Source organism: Mauremys reevesii, linkage group 11 (genome assembly GCF_016161935.1).
Source record: "Mauremys reevesii isolate NIE-2019 linkage group 11, ASM1616193v1, whole genome shotgun sequence".
NCBI classification, from domain to species: domain Eukaryota; kingdom Metazoa; phylum Chordata; order Testudines; family Geoemydidae; genus Mauremys; species Mauremys reevesii.
This window is the reverse complement of record NC_052633.1, coordinates 20,203,322-20,219,174: the sequence shown is the minus strand read 5'-3', so window position 1 is coordinate 20,219,174 and position 15,853 is coordinate 20,203,322. Positions and strand designations below refer to the sequence as shown.

Below are 15,853 nucleotides of genomic sequence, written 5' to 3'. Positions count from 1 at the left end.
AGATTGTTTCTTATATCTGCTCTCAATTGGGCGCCACTATGGCATTGAAGATGTGATGTCAAGTTCAGGAAGTCATATGCCATACATTTGAACTCTGTATGGTGTTTTTTAATCTGGTTTCATTAGTTCAATGGAAAGAGGATTCTCACCAGCAGAAACATACATAAACCTTAACAAAAAATACTCTGAAATGACTGGATGTGGCAAGATTGTTACTATGAAATTTAATATTTCAGATGTTCTGGGAGATAGAGAGTGTATAAAGAATAATAATGGAGGATTTCAACTATCCCCATATTGACTGGGTACATGTCGCCTTAGGACGGGATGCAGAGATGAATGACTGCTTCTTGGAGTAGCTAGTCCCGAAACCCACAAGAGGAGAGGCAATTCTTGATTTAGTCCGAAGTGGAGCACAGGATCTAATCAAGAGGTGAATATAGCTAAACTGGTTGATAATATCAACCGTAATATAATTAAGTTTAACATCCTCATGGGGAGGAAAAAAACCACCAAAAAAAGCCCACCACAGTAGCATTTAACTTCAGAAAGGGCAATACACAAAAATTAGGAAGCTAGTTAAACAGAAATTAAAAGGTACAGTCACAAAAGTGAAATGCCTGGAACTTGCATAGAAACTTTTAAAAACACCATAATAGAGGCTCAAATTAAATGTGTACCCCAAAATTAAAAAACATAATAAGAGGATCAAAGTAGTGCCATTATGGGTAAACAAAATGAAAGAAGCAGTTAGAGGCAAAAAGTTATCCTTTAAAAATTGGAAGTTAAATCGTACTGAAGAAAATAAAAAGGAGCATGAACACTGGGAAGTCAAGTGTAAAAGTATAATTAGGCAACCCAAGAAAGAATTTGAAGAGCTACTAGCCAAAAATTCAAAAACTAACAGCAAAAAGTTACGTACATCAGAAGCAGGAAACAGCCAAACAATCAGTGGGGTCACTGAATCATCAAGGTGCTAAAGGAGCACTCAAGGAAGATGAGGCCATTGCGGAGAAGCTAAATTAATTCTTTGCATAGGTTTACACTGCAGAGGATGTGGGGGAGATGCCCACATCTGAGCCATTCCTTTTTAAGTGACAAATCTGAGGAACTGTCCCAGACTGAGGTGTCAGAAGAGGAGGTTTTGATTAAACGAACAGTAATAAGTCACCAGGGCCAGATGGTATTCGCCCAAGAGTTCTGAAGGAACTAATATGAAATTGCAGACCAAATAACTACGGTATATAATCTATCATTTAAATCAGCTTCTGTACCAAATGACTGGAAGATAGCTAATTGCGATCCTGGCAATTACAGGCTGGTAAGCCTAACTTCAGTATCCGGCAAATGGTTGAAACTATAGTAAAGAACAGAATTATCAGACACAGATGAACACAATATGTTGGAGAATAGTCAACATGACTTTTGTAAAGGGAAACCATGCCACACCAATTTATTGGAATTCTTTGAAGGGGGTCAAACATGTGGACAATGGGGATCCATTGGATATAGTGTACTCGGACTTTCAGAAAGCCTTTGACAAAGTCCCTCACCAACCGCCCTTAAGAAAAGTAATCAGTCATGGGATAAGAGGGAAAAGAAGTAATCAATCAGGGATCAGTAATTGGTTAAAATACAGGAAACAAAAGGGCAGGCAATGGTCAGTTTTCAGAATGCAGAGAGGTGAATAACAGTGTTCCCCCGGGATCTGTACTGGGCCAGCGCTGTTCAACATATTCATAAATGATCTGGAAAAAGGGGTAAACAGTGAGGGGGCAAAATTTTCAGATGATAGAAAATGATTCCAGATAGTTGAGTCCAAAGCAGACTGCAAAGAACTACAAAGACTCACAAAACTGGGTGACTGGACAACAAAATGGCAGGTGAAATTGAATCTTGATAAATGCAAAGTAATACACAATCCCAACTACACATACAAAATGATGGGGTCTAAATTAGTTGTTACCAACCAAGAAAGATCTTGGAGTCATTGTGGATAATTCTCTGAAAACATCTGCTCAATGTGCAGCAGCAGTCAAAAAACCTAACAATATTAGGAACCATTAGAAAAGGGATAGCACATAAGACAGAAAATATCATAATGCCACTATATAAATCCATGGTATACCCACACTTTGAATACTGAATGTAGTTCTGGTCTCCCCATCTCAAAAAAGATATATTAGAAATGGAAAAGGTATAGAAAAGGGCAAAAAAAATTATTAGGGGTATGGAAGGAGAGATTAAAAAGGCTGAGAATTTTCAGCTTAGAAAAGAAACAACTAAGAGGGAATGTGATAGAGGTCTATAAAAAATTGTGACTGGTGCAGAGAAAGAATAAGAAAGCATCGGGGTCAATCCAATGACGTTAATAGGCAGCAGGTTTAACACAAACACAAAAAAGTACTTTTTCACACAATGCACAGTAAACCTGTGGAACTCTGTGACAACCTTTGTGAAACTCATTGCCAAGGGATGCTGAAGGCCCAAACTATAATGAGGTTCAAAAAAGAACTAGTTAAGTTCATGGAGGATAGGCCCAACAATGGCTATTAGCCAAGATGGCCAGGGATGCAACCCTGTGCTCTGGAGTCCCTAGCCTCTGACTGCCAGAAGCTGGGACTGGATGACAGGAGATCTATCACAAAATGATTACCTGTTCTGTTCATTCCCTCTAAAGCACCTGGCATTGGCCAGTGTCAGAAGACAGGATATTGGGGTAGATGGACCACTGGTCTGACCCACTATGTCCGTTCTTATGTTTTTATTTTCAGAAACTGACAGTTTTAATAAAGCAGAACACAATAAGCCAACATCTAAGCAAGTAGATCTGAACAACTGCTACAGAATTAACAAGGGAAAAGCCTGCTGGTTGATCTGGATCAGCATAAACTGAGCTTTGGAAAGAGCCACGTATAAAAGGGGATCCTTACTGATGTGAGGCATGTGCAGAGGGTGGGTGAAGGTTAGATAAAACAAAATAAGATTTCCTTACAACTTTTTTACCCAGACCTCTTGACTGAGTTTCATGACAAACTAACCTGCCCTCACTTGAGCGGGCCCACATTATATACTGCGGTAGGACCAATAAGGGGAGGGAAGAAGGCTAGTTCCACAGCTTGCAGTTAAATTCAGGAGGGTATGGGAGGGGGACGGGGGGGAGACATGGTCAGAATAGTCATTTGGTTCATGGACTAATGATAGTTAAAGCAAAGGGCTGAAATAAACCAAGTCAACCAGACACTCATTTTGAGGGTTCTGCGGTATCAAAGATAGAGGAAATAAGAGCCATTTTGAAAGAGATATTTTGGATAGCAACTAAACAAGATTGCTGTCAAATAGATTAGAGGATCTGATTTATTTCTTATACATAAACATGTGACTCTTTCAAGGCCACTGAAAGACACACTCAAAGCGGCCTTTCCTTTCCAAGTCAAAAGGATCAGCTTAGACTCTATGAATTTAATTGTATGCTTGGAAGTAGATCTAACACTCTCTTCATTTGCTAACTGTCCTGAAAAGGCATATGGTTTTATGCATTTCACAGTCTTCAATTAGTAAGTGAAACCAACTTACAAATTACCGCTTCCCAAAATGGTGCCTGCCACCTGGTATCATGGCCTAGTGGGAGATACTGGTTTGATTCATGGTTTCAGCCACTCGTGTCCGATTGGGACTTGTTAGAAAGCAGATGCAGCAGGCTAAGCTTCTGGGACAGAGAAGGGCTGAGGTAAATTCCAGGCTTTGCTCAAAGTCACTATCACTGCCCAGTGAGACACTAATAGATGAAATCAGTCTATCCATTCCTTATTCACGGTGCCTTGAGTAAACATACTGAAAGAAATCCTCCTACCCAAAAACCAATGTTATTAAAGTTAAAAGAAATATAAATTCCACATTGCCTTTGATTTTTAATTATCCACAGAGGCGGCAGTGAAAGCTACATTCTGAAGTCTCTTCCAAAATTCTAGCTTTTCATAAAGCCAAAACTGAACTCGCAAGTGAAGAGTATTTCAATAGCAAGAATGGCAGGCCGGATATGTGATTAAATATTATGGAAGTCTGAAGAATATTGTGAGGAAAGTACCTTATGACCAGGACCAAATGTGAAACCGATGTTAGGAACAAAAACTACAGAGGCCAGAACAATTCTCCCTCATCAAAAACCCAGACCTTGGTCATGGCTTTTCACTCTTCTACCTCATAGATGGGCTTCCAGCTCTGAACTAGGACCAGCCACCTTAGCTTCCATGAAAAGCTCTTAGCTTGGAGAAAGGAGACCTTGGCAGAGAAGACTTGAGGTGTTTTGTACAGGTGTCTTCTATTAACTTACCTCTGCTCAGATAGAATCAGGTTTTTAGTACACTCCTGCTACTTACCCCATCTTTTCATTTTGCTCATTCATGAGGAGATGAAGTAACTTGCCCCCAGCTGCCAGAGTGAATCAGTGGCTTTACCTGGATTAGAATCCAAGATGACCTAGTTCCTAAATCTTTAATCAATGGGCAACTCAAGCTTCTGGTTGGTGGGATGAGAGAATACTACATATGCCATTTGCAAAGCATGCAGAGGTATGGATGGTACTGAAGAGGCTATCAGAGTCAGTGCCACACTTCAAGCAGAAGTATGATGGAGAGCATGTAAAAATATTGGCTTCAAACAGAAGCAGTGGAATGGAACCCATACTTTGAACTCCTAATCCTCCCCCATCAGCCCCAAAAGCCTATAATAGATTAAAATCAAATTGCAGAAACTGAAAACATGTAAAGAGATATCTACTCAACCCTTTCCCCTCCAAGTTTATGTAATTTTGGGTCAGATTAAAAGTTTAGGATTCCTGCCATCAACACATTACCTTGTGATATCATCGAAGACGCCATATCCAGTCTTCCTATCCATCACCCACTGGCCAATGAACATACTGGGAGAGGAAGATGTCAGTTTGCCACTGCGTAGGAGACCATGCCCATGACGCATGTTATCCTGAAAACATCCTTCATACACCTCACCAGTGGCATAACTGTAATGACAAAAATAATGGGTAAGGGTCTTATGATCTGTATTCTTTCATCCCAAGGTTTTCAGGAATAGATACTGAATTTTTCCCTTTTCCTTCAGAGACTGCACTAAACCCAAGCCCAATTCTGGAATCAGATTAACAAGTACGTTTAGGAGGTGAATAAAAAAGGGTTGCTGCTCATGGGTCACTACAACAAAGTTAAGATCCTTTTTCAAGTGAGACATGAAATACCATGAGACATCTGTCACAATGAATTTCAAGAGAAAACCTGCAGGTTGAAAGGAGGAAGCAACATTAAAACAGAGACAGTGTAACAGCTATCAGAGTGTGTGTGAACATGTACGATAAGAACTGAGATTTCTTGGCAGTTTTAAGCCATAGTAACTGCAGCTCGGAGTTTAGGAATATGAAAATAGCAATGCTAGTGTGGAGACCTGAAACATTAGCCCCATCCCGGAAAGAAAACAGAGTTCCAGTGCACCAACCAAAGGGAATAAACTGCTACTGAAAGCTGCACTTGATATGTTAGCTGAAGTTCAAATAGTTATTGTTCCCCCTTGGACCACACACTTACTATTGCAAGGAGCAAAGATTATCTTAATGAAAGAAGGCATTACCTGTAGACTCCTTGTCCACACATTTTGCCCTCCTTCCAGTATCCCACATAATGGTCATCCTTGGTCAGTGCTTTATTTGGTATTTTGTATTCACCATACCTGCCAATGCATGAAGATCAAACATGAGCAGCCATGATATGAATGTATAGACAAATCCAAACTCCGTTATTTACAAAAGGAGGTATAAAATCAAAAACAACGTATTTCAACATTAGACTGCACTTGGTGGCTGTCTCCAGCTCCAGCAATTAGAAATTGATTTTTGTACTAAAAAAAAAAAAAAAAAAAAGAGGAAGTTCTAAATCACTAGGTTTTTTTTAACTCTGTACTGTTTTCCACGCATTTAGTTCTGGCCTGTAGTAAGCCTTCCCTTCCTCCATCAGTGCTTTGGCTTTTTGGGCTCCACAGTAGAACCCTGCAGCGCAACAGCATGGCCTCAACCTACTCTTTGCAAGAATCTCTCTTATTTCAGACCCTAAGGGCTGATCTTCACTATGGGGAGATCGGGGAGAGTGATGCTGCTGCAATTGATGCAGCAGGGGTTGATTTAGAGGGTCTAGTGAAGACCTGCTAAATTGATGGCAGTGTGCTCTCCGGTCAACCCTGGTACTCCACCTCTCTGGGAAGTGTAAAGAAAGTTGACCAGAGAGTGTCTCCCATCAATGCAGCGCAGTGAAGACATTGGGGTAAGCCGACCTAAGCTACGTCAACTCCAGCTACATTATTTACGTTGCTGGAGTAGCATAATTTAGGTCAACTTACCCCAGTAGTGAAGATAAGCCCTAAGTCTGTCTCCATCTCCTGTGCATTGTTCAGGAGAAACAGATAGATCTACCTTCAGTATTATTGCAAGCTAAGTTCTTAAATCTCTTTATACCTTTATGGGTCAGTCACAAACACTGTTATTTTGGCTATGGACTTAAACATTTTATAACCATTGAGAAAATCTGAAGTAAAAGGATTGTAAAGTGTCTAGCTAGATGGGGAAGGTGGCACAGGTCTTTAAAGTGTTTATAAAGTGACAGAGGCTCAAGATATTGGTGCTGCTGTCTTTCCAGAATGGCTTGTGGTTGGGTAGATGGTTCAGACAGCAAGTAATGGACAGCAAAGTATTCAACACTGATCACATGAGCTGCATACGCCAAATGTGTGTAGTGGTGTTTAACTACAAAATTAGTAGTTCTAATCGTAACTACAGCTTAATGTTTTTGACCTGGAGAACCTTTCCCCCCACCCCCTTCTTTTTTTTTTAAATGGGTATTCCCGAGATACACTGATGGTTGTGAATGATCAAATGGCCAGTTGGGGCTCTTAGATCTGTTACATCCTGGCAGCTGAGCGATTGAAGTTGTCTGCAGGCTGTAAACATGCCAATCCTCCAGCCTCTACAGGTTCAATTACATACATTAGGAAGTCTTGTTGCAATTTCTAGGCTGAAGTCCCTTATGTAACCATAAATTCCTTACAAGTCCCTAATATAACCACAGTTCTCATTATCCATATAAAATGTCTATTCCTCATTAGAAAACTATTAAGCTCTTGGTTTCAATGATATAGTGTAGAAGCAAATTCCATGAGTTAAACTATATGTTGTGCACAAAGTTATTCCCTTTTATCAGTTTTAAATGCCGCTTTTCAGTTTTATTGGATAGCTCCTTTATCTTGTATTACGATATGGGAATGCCTATTTATCAATTTTTTCTACTCTATACTATTCATTTTACATATCACTATCAACTCTCTTAAAAATAGTCCTAACCTCCAGGCTTCTGTTTATGGAATCTTTTGCCTTTATATTGCTGTTTCCTTTCTCCAGGCTTTTTCTATTTCTACTCTTTTTGAGATGAAGTGACCAGAGCTTAATACACTATTCAAGATGATGGTGCACTCCTAATTTATATAAAGGCATTATATGCCTTTTGAAAGAGCAAATAAATGATTCAGCTTCATGATTATTTTTTTTTTAAATCTTCAGATACAACAGAAGGCCTAGCTGGTAAGCAAAGATAAGAAAGTGGACTGATTTTTGCAGTCAGATTCCTTCTTAAGGGAAGTTAGCATAGACTCACTTGTCCATCTCTCAGCATCCCCTCCTCCACCTCCAAACTTCATTTGGTCTTTGTATTGTTTACTTACAGACTGCAAGCTTTTTACGCGCGCGCACACACACCCTTGACCTAAAGAGAGGCACCACTATCTACCATAAACACTTTCTGTTTGCTAGCTCAGAGGGTAGTGAATTCTGCTCTTACCCATCTTCCAGGCCATTTCGGAACATCCCAGAATACATCCTTCCATCAGCCCATCTTAGGATCCCTCTGGAACACACATACACCCACTATAGTTAGGCTAGTTTCACTAGTATTTCATGTTTTATGCAAGCAAAATAATGACTATTTTGCACAGCAACCAAACTACCTCTTCCTATCCCATTCATCTGTTCAGTTTGAATGCTTTTACCTGCCATGGGGTTTCCCGGAAAGCCATCGCCCATCATAGGTGGCATCTTTAAGCCGAGGGTCCTTGTAAAAGGTGTATTTTGCACTACGTGAAATAGGAGGCTCCTGTCTCTGAATATTCCCACCACTTCCATAAGGTGGTAAGTCAGATGTCCCCCTTAGGGCCTGATCCACAGCTTGGCTTATAGCCCTCAGCCACTTTGTCTGAAATAGACAGTTTATGGAAGAGTTTATTAGTAATCCATCTTGTTTAGTAATCCATCTCTCTTTACACAGGTATTATTGCAGGACAAATGTAGATAAAATGAGACTTTAGTTCCTTGGATGAATAATGTTCACATGTGATATAAGTAATGTGAGACAAGACATCTCTCTGTTTCCCCCCCCCCCCCCCCCGTCTCCCCATTATAAAAGGATGCTTAGTATCACCACACACTCCCACACTGTGGAAGAAAAAATAAGGGGGGGAGGGAAAGAGGGAGAATCAGGAAAGTTACCTGAAAAATCACACAAGAAATCCTAAACAACTATAAATATCTCAATCTATATCTATATCTCATAACAGCCATCCAACAGAAAAAACTAAAAAAGTGAAACTACAACAGACTGCCACCTCCAGGAAAAAACCATAGCATCAGTACCCACCACTTGGACACTACATGACACCTGATCATCATCAAATTTAAAATCAAGACTACCCCTACCTGGAGCTGAATTATCTTTACTCTAAGGGACTTAACTTCTACCCTTCCACAGAGCCGGATACCATATTAACATGTGGTGCACCAGAGAATTACTCCAGTGATTCTGTTCACACCACTCACAATTACTATGTCCCCACTGACAACCATAAGAAAAAAGGAATTATCTGACTGGACACCATAGAGTGGACAAAACCACACTTGATCATTACATGGATTGCTTCAGGGGACAAAAAACCCAAACAAGAACAAACAAACAAAAAGGTGTGAAATCCGTAACATACAGCACATCCACCACAATCTTTCCACTGCCAAGAGGACAGCTATGCAATCCCTGAAACCTAACCACCACACAGTGCTCAAACCAGCAGACAGAGGGGGCACCATCATAGTTCTCAGCCATGATGACTATGTGAACGAGGCCAGCTGACAACATTCTGACACCACCTACTATAAAGAACTCAGACGACCCAACGCCACAATTTTCCCAGGGATTTAAGGATATAATCAAATCCTTCCCCAAACAACTCCAAGAGAAACTCTATAAACCTTATCCCCAACAAATACACTCCAGGGACCTTCTACATGCTTCCCAAGATACATAAACAAGGGAAGCCAAGCAGACCCATCATATCTGGCCACAGCATTCTCACTGAAGGAATATCAGGATTTACAGAAACCATCCTCAAGCCACTCACCACACAAAGGGCCTGCTTCCTTCAGGACACAACTGACTTCCTCCACAAACTCCACAACATTAACAACCTCCCTCAGAACACCATCCTTGCCACCATGGACATCATTCCTTTTACACCTACATCCCTCACAGTGATAGCATAGCTGCCTGCCTCCAATATTTACAAGACCATGGACAATCCTCAGATATCCACCCAAACACATCAAACTCAGCCATTTCATCCTTGCCCAGAACAACTTTACATTCAACAAACAAAACACTTTGTCCAAACCATGGGAACAGCCATGGGTACTAGTATAGCTCCCCAATAAGCCAACCTCTTCATGGGCCACCTTGAAGAATTTCTGGACAAATGCACCCAAAAAAAAAAAAAAAAAATCAATGAAATACCTGAGATACATTGATGCTATTTTTAATCACCTGAACAGATGACTTACACTCCCTCAGATTTCCACCACAACTTCAACAACCACCACGTCTTCATTAAAAACTCTTTCTGGGACACACATGCACTAGCATTAACTTCCTGGACACCACAATCAGCTTCAAACAATGGAACCCTACAGACAACTATATACAAGAACCCCACGGATCACCCCACCTATTTTCCTGGATCTAGTAACCTCCCAACCAACCACCCCAAGAAATCTGTTATCTACAGCCAGGCACTCGGACACCACAGAAGATGTTCTGAGAAGAAAGTCCGGGATACACACCTTGACACACTCAAAACCACCTTCACAAAAGGATGCTCCACCAGAGTAGATCACATCATGCAACAAGCCACCCAAATACCCTGACAGAACCTGGTTCAATACTGAAATAAAATCCCCTCTGACTGCACACCCCTAGTTGTCACCTACCACCCCACACTGAAACCCAAACAGAGTATCAAACTACAATCTATACTCAATGGGGACCCCATCCTGAGAAATCTTTCCTGAACCCCCCCCCCCCCCCACTTCTGACCTTCATACAATCCCCGAACCTCTCCAAGCTCATGAAAAGCAAACTACCCACAGACCAAGATACACCTACTCAAAGCTGTACCAGACCCTGCCAGAACAGATGCAAGACCTGCAGACATATCTCCACTGCTACAATCATCAACTCCTCCCATAATACACCTTTCAAGATCTAGGGTCCTACACATTTCTATCAACATGTGGTCCTCACCCAGTGCACTAAATGCCTATGTGGGTGAAACCAGACCATCACTACAATCTTGAATGAACTCTCACAGGAAAATGATACAAGACGAAATACACCAGATCACCTGTGGGTGAATACTTTTCACAAAACGTTCACTCTATATTTGATCTCTCAGCCCTCATCCTCAAAGGAAATGTGCACAACACTTTCAAAAAACAAACCTGGGAGTTTAAAATTAAAACTTTGCTAGACACTAACATTAATGGTTTTAATAAAGACACCGGATTTATGGCTTATTACAATAATCTATAAGCCATTACTGCTCCCCCCACCCTCCGTTTTTGTCTTCTTACTACAGAGGTGTTAACAGTCCACTCTACCTTGAATGGTCCCAGAGAGTATGTGCTAACTACTTATACTAAACTATCTGTTCAATCTTGTATTTAGCTGTGACACACTGAGTATGTTTCCCAGACCTGAAGAACTCTGTATAGCTTGAAAGCTTGTCTCGCTCACCAAAAGAAGTTACTCCAGTAAAAGATATTAGCTTACCCACCTTGTCTCTCTAGCATCACCAGAGGTAATTAAGAAGTTCTGCATCTGCCTACCTTACCTTTTCCTGTGGTGTTGATGAAAGAAGAATGAAATGTTCCTCTGGTGTAGTAACCTTCAAACCATTCCTAAGTGGAAACAAGAATAAAACCAATCAAGAAAAGACCTTTCACTAGCTGGTGAAATTTTCAGCCTGGAAAAAATAACCTAGACTTCTTACCAAAGGAGGAATAGGTTATCCTTTTTAAAAAATGAGTGTTACAGTGAGTGTCACTTTTCTTTTAAACTAGTAGTTAAAGCTAACAGTAACACAAGAAGCCTCAGAAATTGCTACTTTTGCACTCTTCCTCATCACCTCAACTGTTTGTGCACTCATGTGATTTACAAGTACAAAACAAGAATATAGCAGAATCCTATTTTAATCAAGCACAGTGAAATACAAAAGAAAAAGAAAACTTTAATTGGATTAGAAGAATATATGGACCAAGGACACATCCCATACTGTGCCTAGCTTACAAGACTTACCCCAAATGGTTGCAAATTTTATTATTTAGGAACAGACTATTTCAGCAATAAAAATAAGAATGAACCCTAGTTACAGAGGAATACTCACACATTACCAGCTTCTTCTGAAAGAGCCTCCACCCACAGCGTTGAAAGGGGGAAAATATGATGTGTTGAGAACTGCAGCAAGGGGAAGGAAGGGGGAAAACAAAAAATAAATTGCTGATACACCCATTTGCCCCACCCCAAATTCCTTATGATGCATCTTCCCCCGCAGTTTTGTCTCCCCACAGCTGAGAATAGGCATGAAACCCGTGCCCTGAAAGCTAGTTGCTCCTAGAAGTGCCAGCTGCAAACCATGACACCTGTGAAGCCATAAGGAAGACCTTGATGTATGAATATTTTTTATGTTTGACACACAGGTTATTTCAACTCTCTCTGGAAACAGGCAACACTTCTCACTTTTAGGTGGCCCAACACCATTGTGAGACACAATATAAAAACCTAGATTAAGAATGACAGACTCGCCATATGGAAAAATTGTCACATGCTTTCAACCAGCTGGGGTGAAAATAGTTTTCATTTCTGAGAGCTACGGGAGTTGGCTCACCTGAGCATGGACTAGAGCATCATTGAAGAGGATGAACCAGTTCACGGAGAATCTCCCGGCATGCTGTAGGGACAGCCCCCGATTACTGCTTTCACAGATTAACCGACGTTCTGGTCTCCTCAAGGAATCCTACGATTAAAAAAAAAAGTGCTTGATAGTTTCTGAATTTCAGTGCTGTTTGTGTTATGATTATTGTTCACAAGAAGGGCCAAATTGAGATATTGCATTAAAACTTCCAAAAATTAGAGAGGCTTAAGTAGAACAACATCATCATAAAGCAGGGAAATGTGCGGAGAGGAAAGTAGTGACTTCAGAGCCAGGCCTATACAAACATGCAATAGGACGCTAGTGATAATAGCAACTCATACCGTCATTTTCCCAGGAAAGGTCTTCCAGAAACTCAGTGTGTATTCTGCTTCCTTCCTTTTCCTATTGAGATGGACAGCAAGAGTCTCATAGCAAGAACTGGAATCTTGTAGTTTTTGGTATTCTGGAGATGTCTAAAGGGTAACAAACAAAAATAAGTGGTTTTGTGAGACACATTTCAAAGGATGTGTACCAACCACAATGGGTTAGTAGTTATGAGCCCCTGACTGCAGGGGAGGTCACCCTGCTGCTGAGTGGCTCTGTCCTCAGGCCCTCTGTGACAGCAGAGGTGCAGAGGGCTCCATGTGCTGCCAGTGACAGATGATCCCTTCAGGTGCGGGGAAGGCTGCGGTCCTGCCTGGCAGAGCAGAGACTCTCAGCCAAAGCCACAAGGAGGACGACGCGTCCCTGACGATGGGGGAGGCTACCCCACTGCTAAATTGCTCCTGCCCTGGGGCGCAGCCCTTTAAAAATAGGATGGCCTCCCCCATGCCCCATTCTCCTCCTTGCTGTCACAGGCACGAGGGAGCAGGGCCATGACAGCAGGGCCACAGAGGTCTCCCTGCATGGTGGCAAAGCCAGTGACACTCAATCCCTGCAGGCGCAAGTGGGGTGGGAGGCCGCACGCCTGCCAACTATTACCAATCAATATATTTTTTCCATCAACTTCAGCATGTCAGCTGAAATCAACATGTACTGACAGTGATTAAAATTGAATTCTGCCGAGCCTACTTATAAATCTAAAGCAATAAGGGTTTTAATCAAATTGTTTTAGTATAATATTTGTAATAAGGCTAGTTTAGTGATTTCATGGTTTGGTGATACCAATGTGTAATCAAAGAACAAGCAATTCCCCCCTTCTCCCCCCCCCCAAAAATCTCCTACCAAGTAAGTTTCATACATGACAAGATGGCTTACCACTTCAAAACACGTAGCAAGCTTTAGCAAAACTCTAGCATAGTTATGAAGTCGTCTGACTGGCAAGAAAAACAGGGTATTTAGCACTTCGACCAACTGTATGTTTTCCGCCTTCATTTCAGCTAGATCTTGTAACAATTCCTGGTTTTTACCTAAAAAGTCACTAAAGGTGAAAGAATGACATAAAACCTTAGTAATGCTTTGCAGTACTATTACAGAGTTCCCCTTATGGGGTTATATCAAACCAGCAGAGATTAAAAAGAGCAAGATGAACAGCACATAGGCTCCATTCCCATTATGGTTTAAGGAGATTTGTTATAACATAGTAACATCGCTCTATGCTAACTTCAGTATTTGTTTTGGTACAAGTAATGGACTTATTTGCTGATGTTAGTTAATTTAGTGACTGTATGTATGAGCAGATTTGCTGAAAGAAGAGTTACTCTCCAAGGAGGAAACTAGACAACTACTTGCCTTTTTCCATTAGGTCTCCAACTAGCCAGGTGAAAATATATATGGAGAATGGGTTTCCATGACACCTGTTAAACTAATGCATCTCTAACACTGAGAAAAGTGATGTGCATAAGAAAGTGCAATGAAAAAGTCCCTATCTTTGCTCCAGTGTAACTCCCTAAACACATTTGTGTATTCTATTCCCCACCACTGTTGTTCAATGAAGTTGAATAGCCCTTTCCCCCAGCTAGAAAAATCATATCCTCCCTCAAAGATACACAGGGAACCTAGTCAATCCTCAGTCCGATTTCCTAAACGGAGGATTAATTTAGTTCAGGTAAGAGGATGGAAATAGTTATAAGAGTACTACATTTGGGAGCAAGAACAGGATTTCTTCACACAAAAATCAACCCCACTTGTCCTTTCGTTCAACACAGCTGTGGGTGTGTGTGTGCGCGCGAGAGAGAGATGACAACACACACAGAGGCAGTTATTCGGAGAGAAGCTATTTGAACAGGGAATTCTGTGAGGCTCAAGCAAGTTGAAAAGGCAAGTAACAGAACAAAGAACCAGCTTGGAGACTTGCACAGCAGGACACCTAAGAAGAGTTCTACATGATTAGCAAGGTGCTGCCTCACAAATATCAAATGAATATACCTTGCCTAATTCTGCCCATGAGATTTATGAGCAGTGATGAGCTGCTAACATCTTAACAACCGGTTCCCTATAAAAAGTTCTGATTTGAGGGATGTGCCACAGTATGTATTTTTTGTACCAATAGGGTTACCATACGTCCGTATTTTCCCGGGAGGAATTTTTAAATTTTAAAAATTCCGCCAGGACGGCGATTTAAGAACCAAAATGCCTGACATCTCCAGGAAAATACAGGTGTATGTTAACCCTACCTAAAGTTCTTTTTTAAAAAAGATGGGCCTGAACTAGAAAGGAGCTCCGTTTCACATATGTGGGTCCCCACCACTCCCTGGGGGGTGTGCTAGGGTGACCAGACGTCCTGATTTTATACGGACAGTCTCCATTTTTGGATCTTTTTCTTATATAGGCTCCTATCTACCCCCGCCCCGTCTCGATTTTTCACACTTGCTGTCTGGTCACCCTAGGGTGTGCACATGTGTGGGTCCCAGCTGCTCCCTGCCCCCCTCGTTGAAGCAGGTGTGCAGGGTTACTGCCCTGGGAACTGCAGGGCACCAGTTGATGTGGGGCTGGCTGCGGGCAGGGGGTGCAGCAGGGGCTGGCTGCGGGCAGGGGGTAGAAGGCAGGGGCTGGCTGCGGGCAGGGGGTAGAAGGCAGGGGCTGCGGACTGGGGGTGGCAGAGGGTGCAGGTACTCACACGGGGAGAGTGGCTGGGAGCAGCCCGAACAACAGGACGCAGCGGGGAACCCACCAGGCAGCCGGAGCCCCAGGGCCAGAGCTCCAAGGAGCAGTAGCAGCAACCGGGCCAGGAGGCAGCCCACATGGCTCCCGCAGCACAGCGCAGCGCCCCCCGGCGGCCGGGAGGAGGAATCACACGCTTCCAGAGCCCATCAAAGCTTCCCTTGCAGGGAAGCCAGTTAACAGGCGGTTCTAAAACCACTTCAAAATTTAACAACCGGTTCATGCGAACCGGCTCCAGCTCACCACTGTTTATGAGCTTTCTTGTTCAACAAGTGTAAGGGGAAAAAGAGCCTTCTTTGGAGATAAAGCTGCATTTCTTTGGTCACAAGACTAACAATCTGGATAGTTTGCATTTTTAAAGTGCTTTAAGATCCTCACAGGGAAGGCTCCATAGCAGTATCAAGTAATAACA

General features: G+C 42.0%; 1 protein-coding gene across 4 annotated transcripts in view; it reads right to left on the bottom strand.

Moving 5' to 3' along the window:
* The window catches only part of ALS2 (alsin Rho guanine nucleotide exchange factor ALS2), a 66,410-nt gene that overhangs the window by 21,611 nt on the left and 28,946 nt on the right, over nt 1-15,853 (bottom strand). For all 4 annotated transcript variants that reach the window (XM_039494633.1, XM_039494632.1, XM_039494635.1 and 1 more), the window contains exons 13-21: nt 13,597-13,759; nt 12,681-12,812; nt 12,313-12,441; nt 11,812-11,882; nt 11,260-11,326; nt 8,098-8,300; nt 7,890-7,955; nt 5,638-5,736; nt 4,856-5,020 (exon numbers count right to left, since the gene is read on the bottom strand). In XM_039494633.1, coding sequence (XP_039350567.1) covers nt 4,856-5,020; nt 5,638-5,736; nt 7,890-7,955; nt 8,098-8,300; nt 11,260-11,326; nt 11,812-11,882; nt 12,313-12,441; nt 12,681-12,812; nt 13,597-13,759 — 1,095 coding nt within the window. The remainder of the gene's footprint in view (nt 1-4,855; nt 5,021-5,637; nt 5,737-7,889; nt 7,956-8,097; nt 8,301-11,259; nt 11,327-11,811; nt 11,883-12,312; nt 12,442-12,680; nt 12,813-13,596; nt 13,760-15,853) is intronic.